Raw genomic sequence first — 18,094 nt, 5'->3', positions numbered from 1 at the left:
GGGCCATGCAGGGCTGATGTCCAGGCCCCTCCGGCCTGTCCCTGCAGGGTCTGCAGGAGCTCCTCCACACCACTTGCACTTTCTCAGACACATGATACTGTCCCGTCTTCGGGACATTCTGCTCCTTGTCCTCCCAAAGACAGCTTTTGGATTTTCGTTTCTCTCACCAGTGTATTCCCTCGTCCAACTACTTACCTTCATCTAACAGCAATTACCCTGTCATGGTTTCCTTTTTGGTTTTCTTTTAGAGGAACTGTAAGTTCTGAGCTGGCTGTCTGCCTGCCAAGTCCCTCTCTCTGTCACTCAGTGTCCAACCCAGAGCTGACACCTTAGCACAGACTGAATGACAAGGGAAATAATCCTGGGGGGCTGGGGGGTTGGTGGTGTTAGAAGAAAAGATAACTTAGTTACCACTAGAAACTGAAGTTCTTAAAAAAATAAACCATTCGGCATGGGAACCAGATTAACATTTTGGCAGTGATTCTAGATTTCCTTTGCTTCCCTTAGATCTAATGTTCTTACTTAAGCACATTTAAAATCATCTCATAAGCGATAGTTATTTCTTTAAGAAAAAAATAAAAAGAGAGAAATGGCTTCCCTTTGTTTTGTGTTCCTAATTGATAGATTAGCTTTCTTGGAGAAAAACTTCTTAAGTTCCTTCTGAAGTTTTTTCTATTGGACAGAATACATAAAGCAAGAGGCAGAAATGGTGGTTGTCATCACAAAGGATGCGTTTGTTGAGGACTTTGAAGGAGAGTAGAGGGACCGGGGAATAAATACTTGACATCATTCCTTGAGGATTGAAAATAACCTGGGTATGACAATTACGCTGATTATAGACGTTCCAAGGAAATGAATATTTGTAGAAATGACTGCAGTTTAACATTGCTTGCGGTCATTTCATTCCATCTCTTTTAGATATGATTTCATATAAAGATGTCTTAGTACCAGTAGACAATGTGACCAGGTGAGCCTTGTCTTAGACTGAAGGATTTCAACATCAAGGACTACTTTAAAATGAGTTCTCTCCGTGGGTTTAATCCTCTTAGAATTAGAAAGCTATATTAAAATAGGAAGGGGCCTAAGGTATCATTTATGATTCTCTTCACTTTATGTATTAAGAAATAAATGCAGAGAGGTCAAGTGATTTGCTTAATGGCTGAAAGGCCAAGGTCGTGGCAAAGTAATTTAGAAGCAAGGTGCCCATTCCTCTTACACATGTGAGTGGACCTGATTGACTGTGATTGTGTGCTTCAGGCAATTTATATTCTGACTGTGTTAGGAAATAGCATACAATAAAAGCATGGGCTTTAGCATCAAATAGTTACATTCTGGGTCTGTCATTTATAGGCAGGATGACTTGGGGAGCTTCTGCTATGTCCCTGATCCTTGCTGCCCACTGCAGAGGCCAAGGAGATGAAATGTCCTGCATGACAACAGAACCTGAAACAGGACCCTAAAGCCATGGCCACTCTTCCAAAACTCAAGCCTATCTTTTTATTCATTGTTTTGTGTTTACCTGTCCTTTGGATATTAGTACCTTCCACAATATATCATTGTAATCTAGTCTAACTTCCTTCTAATTTCATTATTATGCTGTGCCCTCACCTCTAGGCCTACTTCTACATGGCCTAGTATGTATAAGGTCTCCAAACCATTTTGAGGAAAATCTGAGTCATTCTTTTGGAAATTAAATTATTCATCTGGTACTGGCTCTGTGCCAGACACTGGAGATATTATAGAGGAAGCCCATAAATACTGAAATATTAAGTAAATAAGATTGTGCCAGTTACTACCTAGAACCCAGTCTTTGGTTTGCTGTAAGATCAGATCTGTGCCAGATTTTCAGTGCTCATAAGATGGTGGGATACATTTTCTTTACGTGAAACACATCATTTGACCCATTCATGCTTACCTACAACAACATGAGAATTTGCTAAACCCTGCAGAAAATATATTAGTTTTTAAAAGAAGCCAAGATTTTAAATTTTCCTAAGAAAAGTAATCCAAGTATCTAATGGGAAGCGTATTTATTGGACAAAATCCAGTTTCTTTGTTATGGTATACTATTTGTTATTTTCTGATTATACAAGCAATATATGATCATATGAATATCTTTCCTAAGTGTGGACTGCATTTACATTGCTTTTCAGTTTTGGAGTCATTTCCAATTTTATACCTTTGTAAATAATGTTATGATAAATACTGACTCATATCTTTGATATATACTTAGCTTATTATTTTGTGAGGGCAGTGACCACAAAGTGAATAAAAGGCCGGGTCAAGGAGTATAAGATGTTTTTTGACCTGTGATGTACATTTGTTTCAGTATTACTTAGAAAAAGACTGTATCCCTCTTCACTGCTACCCAATATGAGTGCTTATGCTGCAGCTGAGAAATAATTTTTCTCTAATAGGCAGAAAGGCTTTCCTGTTTTTCTAGAGGTAGAGCTACCAGCACAACTACCCCAACCTAGGACTGAATTAAGTTAGATCAGAGAACATTTTTGTACCTTAAACAACAAGCCACAAAGTGAAAACTGTAGTTCTCTTATTTTAGTTTCTTCTAATTAACTTTAATTCGGAGAAGGTTTTTATGTAAGGAGGCTTACAGGGCCTGGGCACACCCCAGCTTGCAGACCACCCTGGGCCACTCCTCCACAACCCCCTTGCTCTGCTTCTCTTCTGTGCTGCCATTGTGTCCCTGTGGCATGTTTCTTGCTCTTAAACTCTTTTTCTTGCAACAACAACAAAAAAATCATCAAAAGACTTAAAACAAAACTGTGCATCCCAATGTGTTTTTTTTTTTTAAGAAATTAAAAGGCATTGAATCTTCTGTTAAATATTTATGTAGTAGGCTGCTGATGTCTTCATTTAAATCTGTCTTTTGAGATGTAAATTAGACATGGTTAGGGAGGTAGGGGAGGTGTAGAATCTTTCCCATGAAAACGTTCAAGTGTGAAGTTCTTTCTGAACAGGCACCTTACTGTTTTTTTTCTCTAGAAAGCCTGCATGTGCTTTTTTTAAATGGAATTTTTATTTGATTTTCTGAAATTCTAAAATAGCATCTTAGATTAGTTGGGAATTTCTCATGAATAGCTTTTTAAGGATTTTATCATCTAGAAAATTGCAGTTATCTAGTTCTATTAAATGTATCTGTTAAACAAATGTGAAGATATATTGTTTGTCTTATGATAAAGTAAATTGTACAGCAAGCAGGTCTTGTATAGAGGCTTGGATCGCAAGTCACTTTACTGTATATGTGCTCATTTAGAATGTTCGGACATAACTTGTTCTTATAGGCACAGGGTATTGCTTTTGTTTGTTTTTGTTTTTACCTCCCCAACGTCCCTTGGAATTGAGGCATAGTATTCTTTCAGAAAATGTTCTTTTATTTTTCTACATCAGAGACCTTGAATATTTAATTTACTTTTCTGTGAAGCTGTCAGTTGTAATCTACAATAAAAGAAAAACAAAACTAATAAAGCAAGTCCTCATTTCACAATTTAAACCTTACTGAGTCTAATTCACTAGTGCTGTGAATTTATTATTCTCCTACAAGCTGACGTGCCTCCAATTGTAATTGTGTTGACCCTTCAATGCATTAAATCTCCCCAGTGCTTATCAAACTGGGAGAGATAAGTCTACAATTCAGAACTTCATTAAATATCTCATTTATATTAAACAGATGATAGCTTCTAACAGAAATAATAATTTGTTCCGATGAAGGAACCTCCACCGTTGTGGTTTCCTCTGTTTGGGATGTGTGGTCCTCTCTCCCACTTGGCCATGTTGTGCTGCGGTGCACACCCCCCTCTCCACTGCCACCACAAGCCCCTCCCAGCCAAGCCCCCTTTGTCTCTGGCTTCTAGCGAGCACCACAGCCTATAAGATATTAGTTGATGATGTTAACCTCAGAGCCCACGTTTGGAGGATTGCTGTTAAGTGTGCTTTGTTACTCCTTGAGGCAGATTTGTTCCAAGCCCTTAGGAACATAGGTTCCTTATTCATATATTTTTGTGAAGAATCTGACTTACAAGGCACAGCTGTTCTAAAGAATGCCACATCCTGCTTTAAATCTTAGTGATGGAAATTGACCTATATTCTTTGCATATGCAGTAGATTGTTTATGTTTGTGACATATACATCTTTGCTTCATTGGAATATTTGGTCCTTCTATATTGTTTGTGTATTATTAAAGTGGCTTTTTCAGGTACTCACCATCTTATATTTAAGCTTATAACAAGAGAGTAGAATGATTTTTTCCCAATTCTTAGCAGAAGAAATTTAGGCTCAGTGAACTGTTCAGGACACCTTGAGCTCACAAAGTGGTCTTTAGGTCTTACGGAGAAGGTCATAATTCCACCAGCACAGGTGGAGATGGGTGTCAATTGTTAGGTGTATTTACGTACTATAGACATAAAAAGTACAGCTTAGCTCCAGCTTCCATTCTGGTAAAGCATGCTTTGTACAGAGCAGCATCTCATAAAGAATTCTGAATTAAACCATAACTTAAATTGACTTCAATAGATTCTGGCAGTCAAATTGAAAAAATAAGCAGCAAAATAAGTTTTAAAAAAAGCTTTTAATATACATATTTTTCCTCCAGTGGTTGCAATCTGACAGAACTTCATGGGAGGCACAGTGTAAAATGGCACAGAAATTTGGTCATTAGACAGAGCTGTCATCACAAATTATTTTGGTACAGGGTGAAAAGTTCTAGTTCATTTGGTACCCAGTTGGATGCAGGCCTTGGGCAAGTTGTTATAATTCCCCCATGCTGCTAATGGGCCTCCAGCACTGACTTCCCCTTGCCCCCTTTTCTCTCTAGCTGAAATCACCTGGGAGCCCCTCGGGCCCTGAGCTGCCCATTGAGACGGTATTGGATGATCGTGAACGGAGAATCTCCCATTCCCTCTACAGTGGCATTGAGGGGCTTGATGAATCACCCACAAGAAATGCTGCCCTCAGTAGGATAATGGGTGAGTCAGGTAAACTCTGTTTATTACATCTTATTTTTATGTTTTCCTGGTTCACTTGGAGGTTATCAATGTAATATTAATGTAAAGGAGGCCTGTGTTTTGAAGAGGAAAAAGAGAAGGTTCATTATAATCATCCAGGAAGTGTTAATGTGAAGAGAGCAAATTATTAATACATTGATTTTGTTAAGTGAATTTTAGATCCTGTAACATGGGGGTTGAGGGGCGAAAAGAAAGGGGTCACATGGAAATATTTTCAGTGATCAAGATATTTTTAGCTTGTTTGAGAGAAGTGAAGCTGGGTTTTAGGAAAGTCAAAATCTACTGGTTTATGACAAGAAGGATTTCCAAGTTGTGTCTTTCACAGTAGCGCTGTTGAGAGGGAGAGGAGCAAATGCATATACACATGTTTGCGTGCAGGTGAAATATTCACATTTATTTGGTTTATACTTAATAGGATGTTACCGTCTTTTAGTTGCATCTCTACTTTTTCAAAGTCCTCATTTTAAAATTTGGAAGCCAGTGTTTTGCGTCCTTTGTTTGGCTCCCACACCATACTGTGTGCATGACCCCCAGTGGGTAGCAAGGTTATTAGCACGAGCTGTGCAGCAGTTCAGCCTTCTCCTCACAGACCCGGTTAATAAAGACCCGCTTTGCCACAGGAGTGCCTGGATTGACTGAGTTGCTCATCTTGGGATTAACTCGTGAGAGTTTTCAAATTTAAAACATCAGAAGCTGTTTTGATTAAAATAGCACCTGACATAAAACACTTTTATTGCCACTGTGTTTCTCAAGGCTCGAAAGTAAAACCCTAAATTTAACTCCATTTTGAAACATTTAATGAAGATTTAATACAATTCAAGTTTCCATTATGAAGTTTCATTGGATCAAAAGTGTATCTCATTCATCAGTGGACGTTTATGGAAAGCCTGCTATTAAGGAGACATTTGTGCGGATACTTTTGCCATAAATAGAAAAATGAGTGAGACCCAGTTCCTCAAAACTCTCTGCTGGGCATGACAGGAAAAACACATACATGTGACTAGGAGAATTTTCTGGTTTTCTTTTAGTCCTTCTAGCTTTCAGGTTTGGAAAAAATGCTAAATTCTCCATTTCTTATTTTGTTGCACATAGTACTTAGACCTTCCAGCCCTCTGGTTTTACTTGGTCAGTAGTTTGCTCTTTGCCTGCTTGGCATAAATGAAGGAGGGGAAGGATGCTAAAACCACTGTACACCTGCTAGGTTATGCACATTGCACATAGTTCACCACAATAATCTTTGTTTCTGAATGATCACTCTCTTCACTGCTGTTGCATTTTCCATACTTTTGTGGTATTGGTGTGAGACTTTATCTTTGTTAAATACTTTTTTTCATAAATGAAAATGCAGACCCCTTGAGAGAGAGAGTACATGTGTCCCTGGATCTGTGTTCATACAAAGTGATACGCTGTAATTTCCCCTTTATTATAGGAACATAGGACTTGCCATACTGAATCAGACCATTGGTCCACCAGTTCCTGTAACCTGCGTCCTGCCTCCAATCCCTGATGCTTCAGAGGAAGGCGAAAAACTAAAACTAGAAAACCAAAAAACCCCAAAATTCACCTAGTGACCTTTTCAAGTGCTGTATATATGGGTTGAGGATTCCTTCATTCTCTTCGTAGTCTGTTGCCCTGGTTTTGTTAGCTGTGGCTTCGTCAGTCCACCTCAGTTTACATTACTGTTGCGTTCCCTTCCCTCTGCTGGAGATGTAATGGACTTTAAAGACATCACATGCTTTCCCCTGGGCAGCAACTTCTCTCCCAGCTATGTGCTTTGTGATGTACTGTGCATATGCCCTTTTGGGACGGGGGTGAAAGACTCTACCCTTTGTCAGTAGGCCAAGTTAAGGTCGGATGACTTGGATATCTTCTTAACATAGTTTTTACATATTTTACTGGAAACTAGGGATCCTGTATAGTTTTACCTTGGGAAATGCATATGCTTAACCTAATCTGTATTGCGTTTTACAAATTTGAGAATTCCTCAAGTCTTTATCAGTTCCTCTTCTGTTATCAATGGTCCTAAGAAACAAATACTTTGCCTCATCAATTCCCACTTAGTTAGAAATCCTGCAAAAAATATTAGCTTACAACAAAATACCAAGATAGAGTACCAAATATAGGATATTAGAGCCCTGAATTTCTGTTATCGTAAATCAATAGCACTAGTATTTATTGATTTGCATGGTATCTAGGTATATCAAAGTCTCTCAGATCTCATTTGGTTACTGAATGTCTTCTGTAGGTTTAGAATAATTCCTGTATAGGTACTAGTAGAGGTGGTGGTATTTACTTTATTACAGGCTCTGATTCAAATAGAGCTTTGTATTGAAATTCCAGCTAAGTCGTCAAGAAATCACTAATTTTATGCAAACAGGGTGAATCTCCACCTAGAAAAATCCTCATGTGAGACTCTAGACCAAAAGGAGCTTTGAGGCTTTCTGACTCATTTCTATGGGAACAATCTCAGGAGAGAAGCTTCTAAAAAATAAATTAAAAAAGGAAGAGATGTTAGAATTGGCAGGATGTCAGGGGTCATTGGCTACACTCCTCCAGTTAACAGATAAAGGAACGTTGTCACAAGATCCCATGGTGATTTTTTGTTTTATGTTATTTTTGGTTATTTCCTGTTTCTAAAAGTAACTCTCTCTAAGGAATACTGAGACCACACAATAAGTATTATTGACACTCATTCTTCATTAACCTCAATTTACCCACATCTTTAAGCGAAAAGCATTAGATAGTCTCCAGAATCTTCCATTCTGGCAACCACTGTGTTCTAAAAATCAAGGAAGCTCATCTTTGAAAACAACCTTAGAAATCATCCACTCCAAAGGAATTATCTTCTGTTCAGAGGAATTAGGGACCAGAGAAATTAAGTGACAAGTCTGAAGCCACAAGGTTTCTGTATTTCTGAACCAGTTAGGATGTGTGTTTTCCCGAGTCATGAGTCCCACATTATTTCAGCCTGGGTCAGTCTCCCTAGCTTTTGATCAGGTCAACCAGAGTTGTGACCAAGGCAATATTTCTCCAGATGTCTTCTGGGCCGAAGTGCCATTAATCATCGATTTTAATCCTGGATATTCATCAAAAAGAAATCTCTAGAGAGCCTACCTAGGATTTCTTCATGTTAAAAGACTTAAAATACATATTTATAAATTGCTGGACAGTCTTAACTAATAATCATAAAACAGTAACAGGCATGGCTAACTTAACCAACACGTTCCCTAAAATACATCCCGAATCGACATTTGGGAACATGGAACCTTAATTTTTTTTTTTCCAAATTTTAATCTGAAGAAATTTTCTGTTTAAAGCAAAACCCAAATCTGATGTATTCATTTTAGAGTTTAACCACAGTAGTTTTTGTATTCAGACATTTGTGGTGAGTTTAAAAAATAATTATGTTCAGTGTATTTTTATCTTGTTAGAAATTCAGCATTGAAAAATGGAACATTAATGTTGTTTTTATTGTGAGTCGAATCACTGGAAAACTTTTCATCTGTTTCTGGTGTCATGAATGGTATTGCCTTCTATGTAAATGTACCAATGAATAAATATTTAGTAAACAATCATTTTGTATCTCCTTGTTTTACTCCTCTATAAGATTGGTTTAATTTTTAGTTTGTAGTTTGTGGGTTAACTAGTTGAGGAAGGAAGAATTTTTATTCATCAAAACACAGATCAAAGGCTTTTCAGGTCACCCTTGGAAGGTTTCACATTTACGATGTGCCAGGTACTGGCTCACATCATTAAGAGGTATTGTCTAGATGGAGTTTGGTAGATCATGGAGTGAGGTAATTTAGTTGTCCATTAACTCCCAGTATATTCCTGCATCTAGATTCAAAAACTGTAATTCTTGGCAAGCATGTTAAGAAGTGGGAGGCTGATGAAAAATGTGAATTTAGCCCTAAGAATCATGGGTGAGAGGAAAAAGCAAAATTGTTTTCTTACTATTAGAATTTCTTCCCATTTATATATAAAATTTTGGATCACTTCAGGTACAATATTTTTACTCAACACAGCATATTATAAAGAAGGGATTGTCATATGAAGAACCATTCAATGTTCCTTATTGCTTATTAGAGTGTCTCAGAATATATTATGTAAAGAGTTTTAGTTCTTGTGTTTAAAAGCAAATACACTATAATTATATTGTAATTTTTCCTTCCAGTAGATTTTGCCTTTGTGAGGACTTGGCATTTAATGCTGTGACATGTGCCTTGTCAGTGGTGACCTGTCAGGGGTAACTCTGGTTTTGTCATTCTGTACACTTTTTGGTCAAAAAGTATGTCTTAAGGAGGAAATAATTCTTTTGGTAATAGGCCGAGAACATCCAGGCTTCTTTATGAATGATATTTTTTTGGACAGGTTTCTGTCTTGCACAAAAGCCCTAAAACTAAAGTAGCAGTAAATGAATGATTTGGATTCAGGAGAGAGAAACTATTAAGCTTAGATTTGATTTGCTTTATACTCATGAGCATTCATAAAAAGTTGCTAGTATTCAGTTTGTCAAAATGAATGCATTTCAAATCAAAATAGAGTGTTTTTCTTGCTAAAATGCTATGTTGATGTTTCAGTGGACATATAATATTTCTGTAATAATTTTGGCACTAAATAACAAATGCCTTTGAAATGTCTAGCATGTCTTCTTTTATGGCTTGTCTTGAAAAGATACATATCAACTTAATTTTTGTTCCTTTGTTGAATGTCTAGCATAATATGGATTTTACAAACCCTTCAAGTCTATATATGCCATCCCATAATTGCTAAAATAGTCTTAAAACAAAAAGTCATCATTTACACATTTTTATGAATGTTTATTTTAAAAATTAGATCTTAAGACTGATGTTAAAATGTTAAAAAAACTCCCCACATGTTTCTGTGGTGCTATTTTAAAAAGTGGTGTATAACAAAGGGAAAGAGCACCCTCTGTAAAGTATAAAATGGTGCTAGTATGGGGAAAGGATAGCAATCCATTTTATTTGGGTAGGGGCCAGGAGAGCTGGCTTACCAGATTTGAATATTGGACCTAAAATGAGACTGTTCCCATCCTGCTATAAGGTGACGGAAAATTGTCACTTCTTGCTTTGTCAAGAGAGCCAGGCCAGTGGGCCTTCATCATACTCTGGTGTATATTTCTGTGAGTGTAGACTCTCTTGATGTATCCACTTGGACCAAAGCCTTGTCCAGCGAGTTCTTACTCAAAAGTATGGTGAGATTTGAGGAGGGAGCCAGAAGAAGTATGGGTGTTTTCTTTCAGGAGGAAAATGACATTATTTGGACTCCAGCTTTATCTTTAAGGATTCAGGGATTGAACCATAATTTTGTCCCAAGAACCATAAATGTATCATACTCATCCATGCACCTGAGCCAATTATCCTGAAAGAAACTCATCAGTATAGACAGTTGTGAGTCCTTCCTTACCAAGAACACTAAATCCATATTGAATAAGTAAAAGTGTATAGACTCCACTGTTTTAGCCTGAAAGCCTTTGGACAGTGAGATACTATCTTTCAAGATCACTCTCACCATTTCCCACGTACAAGGGCTCGATTCTGCATGTGCTCTTCTTGGGTGTCCCCTGAGTGCACAGAGAGCTTTTCTCCATCATGAATTTAATGATGTTGCTGCCAATGTGTAAAATCAGTGTCATCATTTCTCCTAGCAGAGAAGATCATATTCATCATTCAAAGCCCACTGTGATGTTTACTTTTGTTAGGGTCCCCAGCATCTGCAGCTTCCACCTACGCAGGCCGTTACCAGTCCTAGTGAGGGCCACAGTACTTCTAGCACATCCTTCATGGCACCAGTTAATTATCACTGTGTATATCTGTCTCTTTCTCTAGGGTGTGAGCAGAGGTTTAAATCTTTCTTACATCCTTACTACGTGGTATGTGCCCAGCGATTGAGTGGGTGAATGATTGATGTAAGTCTGCAGGGCTTCCCTATAAATTTCCTGGTAAAATTTTTCAAAGGACTTTCTTTCACAACTTAGAATCTGTGTAGCATTTTCACATTAGAAGATGTTTGGGAGATCATCTGTAGCTTTAGACAACTTGAACCCAGTGAATTTAAACACTGTGCTGAGCAAGAGCTACATAGCTGCCATATTAGAGACGGGGACAGACTCGAGGCCGCCACTTGCCATTTACTTGTGAAAAATAAGTTACTGTCATTCTGTTTTATTCCACCAGGTTGAGCAGATGTTTGGAAATTTAGACTTTTTCCTAATGTTGTAAAGTACTACCATTAATACATGTAGCACTTAGATCGATATCTAGAATTTCTCTTACTTTTTTTCCCACTGGGCAGGTAAATACCAGCTGTCTCCCACAGTGAACATGCCCCAAGATGACACTGTCATTATAGAAGATGACAGGTTGCCAGTGCTTCCTCCACATCTCTCTGACCAGTCGTCTTCCAGCTCCCATGATGACGTGGGGTTCGTGACAACTGACACTGGCACATGGTCTAAGGCTGCAATCAGTGATTCTGCAGACTGGTAAGATCACACACCAGGCTTGGAAAACATTAGTTAATTGCAGTCACCTTCATTTTATGTTTAAATGGTCTATCCTTAAGCACAGTTAATTTTTTTTTTTTATAGCAATGTTCTGTTTTCATGGTTTTAATACTCTTAACTATCACTATTTAATACTCTTAACAAAATTTTTCCCCCACCCCCATAAACTTGCCCTATTGTTTTAGCATTTCCAGGGCTGTACTTATTAACTCAGCCAAATCTACAACAAAACTATCACTAACTAAAAAGACCTGCTCACTTGTGAAGTTCCGCTGTTACTTTAGATCTGTTTTATTTTGAAGAATTTTTTTTCTTATTAAATCAGGTCTAAGCAAATTTCCGAGATGACTAAAAGTTTATAATGGTTAGATAACTTTGGCCAAATTAATACCTGCTATGCTCTGGGATGGGAGAAGGCTTTGGAAAGGTTTTTGTTTTTTGTTTTTTTTGGTTAGAGTGCTGTAACCCTGCCATTTAAGATGCTTCCCGCTTTTTTCTAACATTGTGACTTTTGGGGCAGCCTAATACTGTTTCTTTCACCTGAATCTTCCAAAATAGAAGAAAGTATTTGATATCATTGAGCCAATTCATGGCCTGTGAGTGTGGATCTGTGAATTAATTTGCATGCCTCATAATTACACACATCCATAATCCAAAAGGCAAATCCCTCCTAGGGATGACCTTGTGAGGCTGTAGTGATAATTAACATAAGCCACGTGAAGCACTATACCAGAATTTTCTTATTGCCCTTCCTCTGGGTTGTTCTGTGAATACATCAGCAAAATGATCTTTAAATGTTACAGCATTGTTTCTTTCATCACTTACCTGTTCTCTTTTCTACTCTTACCCAGAGTTGTGTCAGCATTCTGTATTATCTAGGAGAAGTCTGGGGGCCTGTTGTTGATTTGTGTTAACGTTTAAGTTAGTGATCTTAGAAAAGTCACCCTCTCTCCAGCCATCTTCCCCTGCTCCTTCTAAAACCATACAAACATCTAGCATGTGTGCCTGTGGATTCCTTAGATGTTCTCTTGGGATAGTCTCACCTGTTATTGGGATCCTTGAAAAGTCCATCTCTGTCTTCTTTTTCCTTTTTTTAAAAAAAAAACTCTTGGGATCCCTGGGTGGCGCAGCGGTTTGGCGCCTGCCTTTGGCCCGGGGCGCGATCCTGGAGACCCGGGATCGAATCCCACATCAGGCTCCCGGTGCATGGAGCCTGCTTCTCCCTCCGCCTGTGTCTCTGCCTCTCTCTCTCTCTCTGTGACTATCATAAATAAATAAAAAATTAAAAAAAAAAAAAAAAAAAACTCTTTTATTGAAAACACAGGTTTTAGAAACAGAGCTACGCTCCAGCCTGTGTGAGAATAGCATATCCATGAATAAGGTTTTTGGTTCAACATAGAGGGGGAGACTGCAATAAAGAGTAAAATCTCATTTGAAAACTGCAGATGCTGTTGCATTTACAGCTACAGTTTGTATCTCTCTCCAAGAGTGACAGCAACAACAGGGAGAGTAAGGATTAGATATTGGCAGTATTCAGCTTAGGGGCTGAAGTCTTTGAATCTCTACCGTGATGAGGACTGTGAAGATGCCATAGTAGTAGACCTGTTTGGGGTGTTCTAAAGCACTGTATCAGTAAAAATAAATAAGTAGCTATCAGGAATAGATTGTGGCATTAATTTACCTAAGGGCATTCATAAACTGGGGAAGAGTTCCATGATTTTGCTGTGGGGAATGTGGAGCAAGGAAAAGAATATGAATGAAGGGTTATCCAAACAAGAATGGCAGCTGTTCCGAATCACAGCAGAAAATGTAAGCTTTTCCAGCCTGACAATATCTCCCTAATCCTTGATGAAAATGTTATGAAAACAAAAGGGCAATAAGACAGGATTAATAACTGGAATTTTAATAACATTGGGGGGTCAGGATATGGTTACATTCTTTAAAGAATCCGCTGTCAGTTTTGCAATCGAACTTGTTAAGTATTCTAATGTACTGTTTATTGTGTCTGAAATTAGTTTAATGGGCTTATTGATAGGGAAGAATTAATTATGTCATAGTTTAAGAATATTTAGTTATTTTAAGACTCTTATTAACTCACAAACTCATTTGACTTTTTAAATTGTTTACAGTTCACAGCACAGTTGTGGAAGGTAAATACATCAAATGGCTAAACTTTTGTTAACGAATAGAATATACTTTTTTCAACCCATTAATTGACTTAGGAAACATTAGCAATATTTTTAAGAAGAAACAAGGTAAAACATCAGATTCTCTGATCTTAGTGACAACGTAATTCCAAGGATATGACACTAGTTTAAAAAACATGTCAATATGTGGTTTTCAGGTAACATTGGCACCAACAATTTGTATTTCTTTGAAAAGGCTCTTACCACTAATTTCTCTTAAAAATGTATTTCATGAGAAGAATGATTGAAGAGATCAGTATCCAATATATGAAAGAATTATCCTTATTGAAAATATATAATTTACAGTTTGCTGTTGCAAAGTTGGGTCATAGTTCTTATCATATGGGTTTTTAGCTTTCATTTCTAGGATGCATTTTTCAATTGGAGTGTATGTGGAAATTATAAGCATGATGTAGTAAGCACTGTAGTATCTGAATACTACTATATAAGCATAATACGCAAGCAGGTGGTAGGGCGAGGCAAACTGGGTACCCAGCATACAAAATATAAAGAACAAGTCCCTCTCAGGCATGGCCTATGAACTTGCATGACCGTGAGAGTGAGTGCTTCCTCAAATTCGGAGTTACTGGCACCCACCTTGTCTCATCGTTGGGGCCCTGCTCTGTACCCAGTGGGAAAGATTGGGAAGGGCTCTTTAGTTCCCTGTGTGGTTGTTAAGGACCTGATTTCTGTTACCATAACTTTGTATTACGTTGATTATTTGAGATAGACAGTCTTTGTGGGGTCATAATAACTTACTATGTCTCGTGGTTTGTAGTTTACAAAGAGCTTTCATATTATGTCCTTGAATTCTCTCATTGTCAGATGGGTGAGGCAGCTGTTCTGTTTAATGAGCATGCTAATCCACGTGTTCCGTCACATTTCAGTCACTTATCCTGAGGGCAAAGCAGTTCCGTAGATGTTTTTTTTTTTTTTTACAATTTTTGGTTTAGCTCTTCTCTACGAGCCAAATATCATTTCATGCACGGTAAACTGCAGCTACAGTTTTGATGTATAGCTGAACCAGATCACTCTCCTTTATCAGATGGTGATTCTCTACAGCCATAAAGGTTAGAGAAGTTTGCTTCCATCAGAAGCATAATGAGGGCGATCGTAAACTCAGTTGACCTGGTCGAAGTGGTTCCTCACCGTCTGGGATGTTTAGTTAGCTGTGGAGGGATTTTCTCCTCCCTGGCCGGATAGAGGAGGTGGCTGGGTGCTGATACAGGAGAGCAATGTATTTACTCAGTGAGCCCAGCACTGAGAAAAACCATTTTTATTGTATGGACTATACTCAGAACACTTAGTACTTTTTAAAGTATTCACAGATTTTTACAAATAGGAATGATTCTGTGTCATCGTTTGCCACTGCCCCTGTGAAAACTCTTCCAGTGGTATCCTCTTACCAGTGATTTGCCATGTCCTTCATCATCTCTGCTTGCACTACTGTGTTGGTGTCACCGAAATCAAATGTCATCTAGTCTTAGTCTCCCCCAGTACCCATCACTCTCCCGTCTCTGCATCCACTGCATTGGCTTGGTGATTCTGGGGTAGTATTTTTTTTTTTTTTTTTTTTTTAGGAACTTATAGGGAACAGAGAATCTTTTCGTTTTTATGTTTTTAACTTTGGTATCTAGGACAACAGCTTAATCAGAATAGGTTCTAATAAAGATTTGTTGAGTTGGTTTCTTGTCAGTTGAATAAATATTGCTGAGAAACTACATCCTCATGAAACTACATGCCACAAAGGTGTTTTTTCTTCTTTTCTAAAACATGGGACAAGGGATATAGAAGAAGACCAGACAAATTCTTTTTTAGAACTTCTATTTGATTGTAATCTATATAGTCACTTGTTTGCTACCAATATTTGTATTCACATATATGAACGTTTTTCTCTAATATTCAATCCTCCCAATTTCTAAGAGACATCAGCCTTATTATTATTTTTTTAAAGTGTTTATTTTAGAGAGAGATTGGACCTCTGTGAGCAGGGGGGTGGGGGAGAAGGAGACAGAGGGAGAGGGACAAGCGGACTCCCCACTGAGTGCAGAGCCCAAGGTGGGGTTCGACTTCATGACCCTGAGATCATGACGTGAGCCAAAACCAAGAGTCAGATGCCTAACCGAATGAGCCACCCAGCTCCCTCATCAGCTTTATTTTTGATAATTGCTTAGAAATAGTGATGTATTGGAGAACAGAATGAGGAGGAGAGAACTCACATGGAGGAAGAATTATTCTAAATGTAAATTCAGTTTGTATTTTCTCATCACCTCGTATTCAGCCATTTTTTTTAATGGCCTGTATTTGTGTTAGTTTCAACGCTTCTAAGGAATACACACATACATACCTTCACACACACACAGGCATGTATGATCTTTCCTAAGGTTGGACGTCCTCGATTTTTAGTAAATATTTTTATGTTTATCTTTCTCTTCACACCAGCTCTTTGAGTCCAGATGTCGATCCAGTTCTTGCTTTTCAACGAGAAGGATTTGGACGCCAGAGTATGTCAGAAAAACGCACAAAGCAATTTTCAGATGCCAGTCAATTGGATTTCGTTAAAACGCGAAAATCAAAAAGCATGGATTTAGGTAGTGAGTACAATCTCCATGAATCTTTATCTAAATAAGGTTTAGATGCTTTCAGATTAAAATTGATAGTCCCAAACACATATCTGTTTACCTTAAGTAGTAGAGAAAATAAATGTGAAATGTGGCAATTTGGCAAAAATTAGTTTTTCTCCGAGTTTGAGATACCCATATTTCTCATAAGTGGCATGTTTACCTAATGTGCAATATGTTAATATATATGTTTCCTGATGGTAAAAGAAACAAACACATGCATATCATGCTATATTCCTGCATCTTTATTTAAAAGATGAAATGTTTTCACATTTTGGCTGTTTGAAACCAACTTTTTGAAATAGTATTTGGTTGGCTGTAGGATTCTTGAACTAGAAGGAAAAGTTTGGAGAGAAACCATTATCTCAATCCATGTGTAGAATTTGGTTACTTCATGATATCTTCGTTTCATTGCTATTCTTTAAAGTTTACTTAATAGAAACTCTTATGTGTTAATAATTAAGGCATGTAATTGAAGTAATAATTTGATAGAATATTTATTGTAGAAAGTATTTGGAAGCAAATGGAAGGAGGAAAATAACATAGTTGTTCAATCAAACACCAATCAGGTAGTGTCTCTTTTTAAATCAAAATCCACCAAAAAAGCAAACAAAAAAGTAAAATAATAAATTATATCTATAAATTGATCAAATGATTTTAAAAACCCTTGTTAATCAACTGTAACTTATTTATGCTGTTCTCTGGTGGCTGTTTGTACTTTAAGACTAAAAGCATTAATTTATCACATGCATAAAAGAAAAATTTGGCGATGCATTGCCTTGGCTAATTATGATACGCTAACTTATAAATAACACACGTGTCTGTGAAATGAAATGACTGGCATTTTGCATGGAGACACTGCTTTTCCCCCCTTTTTTGATTATGAATGTTTGCTTGATGTTTCATATTTTTGCATGAAATGTTATCTAAGAATGATCACCTAACTGAAAAGATCCGGGAATGGTTGAAGCATGTTGGGCTATGGGGACTAACTGCACTAACCAGTATACATTTACCTTTTAACAGTAGCTGACGAGACTAAACTCAATACAGTGGATGACCAGAAAGCAGGTAAGAATGGACCGTTAGACCGTTGCCGTAGAAACTGTGGTCCAAGGAGATGATCATAATTATAGAGCTGCCAATCATATTGCATGTAAACATAAATATTCCAATCTTGTGTAGATTCATTGTAGGAAATCAAATTGTGTAAGAAAAGAAAAATTTTGTTAGGAATTTATTGGTGTAGTACATACTAAGCACAAATACAATTTAGTGTTTCAAAAATGCTAAAACAACCTAGATTTTAATTGTATTTGCATAGGGGTGTCTTGTTGCAATTAAATAAAAATCAAAATCCTGAGAACATGATCTCTTCTAGGAGATTCTTAAGTGTTTGAGTCATTTACTAGATTCCTTGCTTGATGTCCAATGATCCTCAAAGTGGTGATTTTGATCTGAAGGATAATAGCATAAATATAAATATTTTTCACTGAAGGATAGCATCCAATGTTGCTCAGAAAACCTGAGTTCTTCAGATATAAGAATTAGCTCATAGTTGTCTGATATTGAGTTCTTCAGATATAAGAATTAGCTCATAGTTGTCTGATATTGAGTTAGACTATATAATACAGCTTCTCGACCTTGTGAACCTATTTTAAAGTTTTTTTTTTTGTTTTTTTTTTTTTTTGTTTTTTTTTTTTAGTTTTTTGTTTTTTAACTCATTAGGGCTTGCTTCTA

The 18,094-nt window shown here is 37.3% G+C and overlaps 1 protein-coding gene across 16 annotated transcripts in view; it reads left to right on the top strand.

The window, feature by feature from the left end:
• PARD3 (par-3 family cell polarity regulator) overlaps window positions 1–18,094 on the top strand; it is a 658,827-nt gene that overhangs the window by 421,786 nt on the left and 218,947 nt on the right. For 5 of the 16 annotated variants that reach the window (XM_041765035.1, XM_041765037.1, XM_041765030.1 and 2 more), the window contains 4 exons: window positions 4,832–4,991; window positions 11,337–11,526; window positions 16,176–16,327; window positions 17,381–17,425. In XM_041765035.1, coding sequence (XP_041620969.1) covers window positions 4,832–4,991; window positions 11,337–11,526; window positions 16,176–16,327; window positions 17,381–17,425 — 547 coding nt within the window. The remainder of the gene's footprint in view (window positions 1–4,831; window positions 4,992–11,336; window positions 11,527–16,175; window positions 16,328–17,380; window positions 17,426–18,094) is intronic. The other 11 variants (XM_041765041.1, XM_041765038.1, XM_041765043.1 and 8 more) reach the window with 7 other exon arrangements.

Source organism: Vulpes lagopus, chromosome 8, assembly GCF_018345385.1.
Source record: "Vulpes lagopus strain Blue_001 chromosome 8, ASM1834538v1, whole genome shotgun sequence".
In the NCBI taxonomy this organism is placed as follows: domain Eukaryota; kingdom Metazoa; phylum Chordata; class Mammalia; order Carnivora; family Canidae; genus Vulpes; species Vulpes lagopus.
This window is presented reverse-complemented; position numbering and strand designations above follow the sequence as displayed.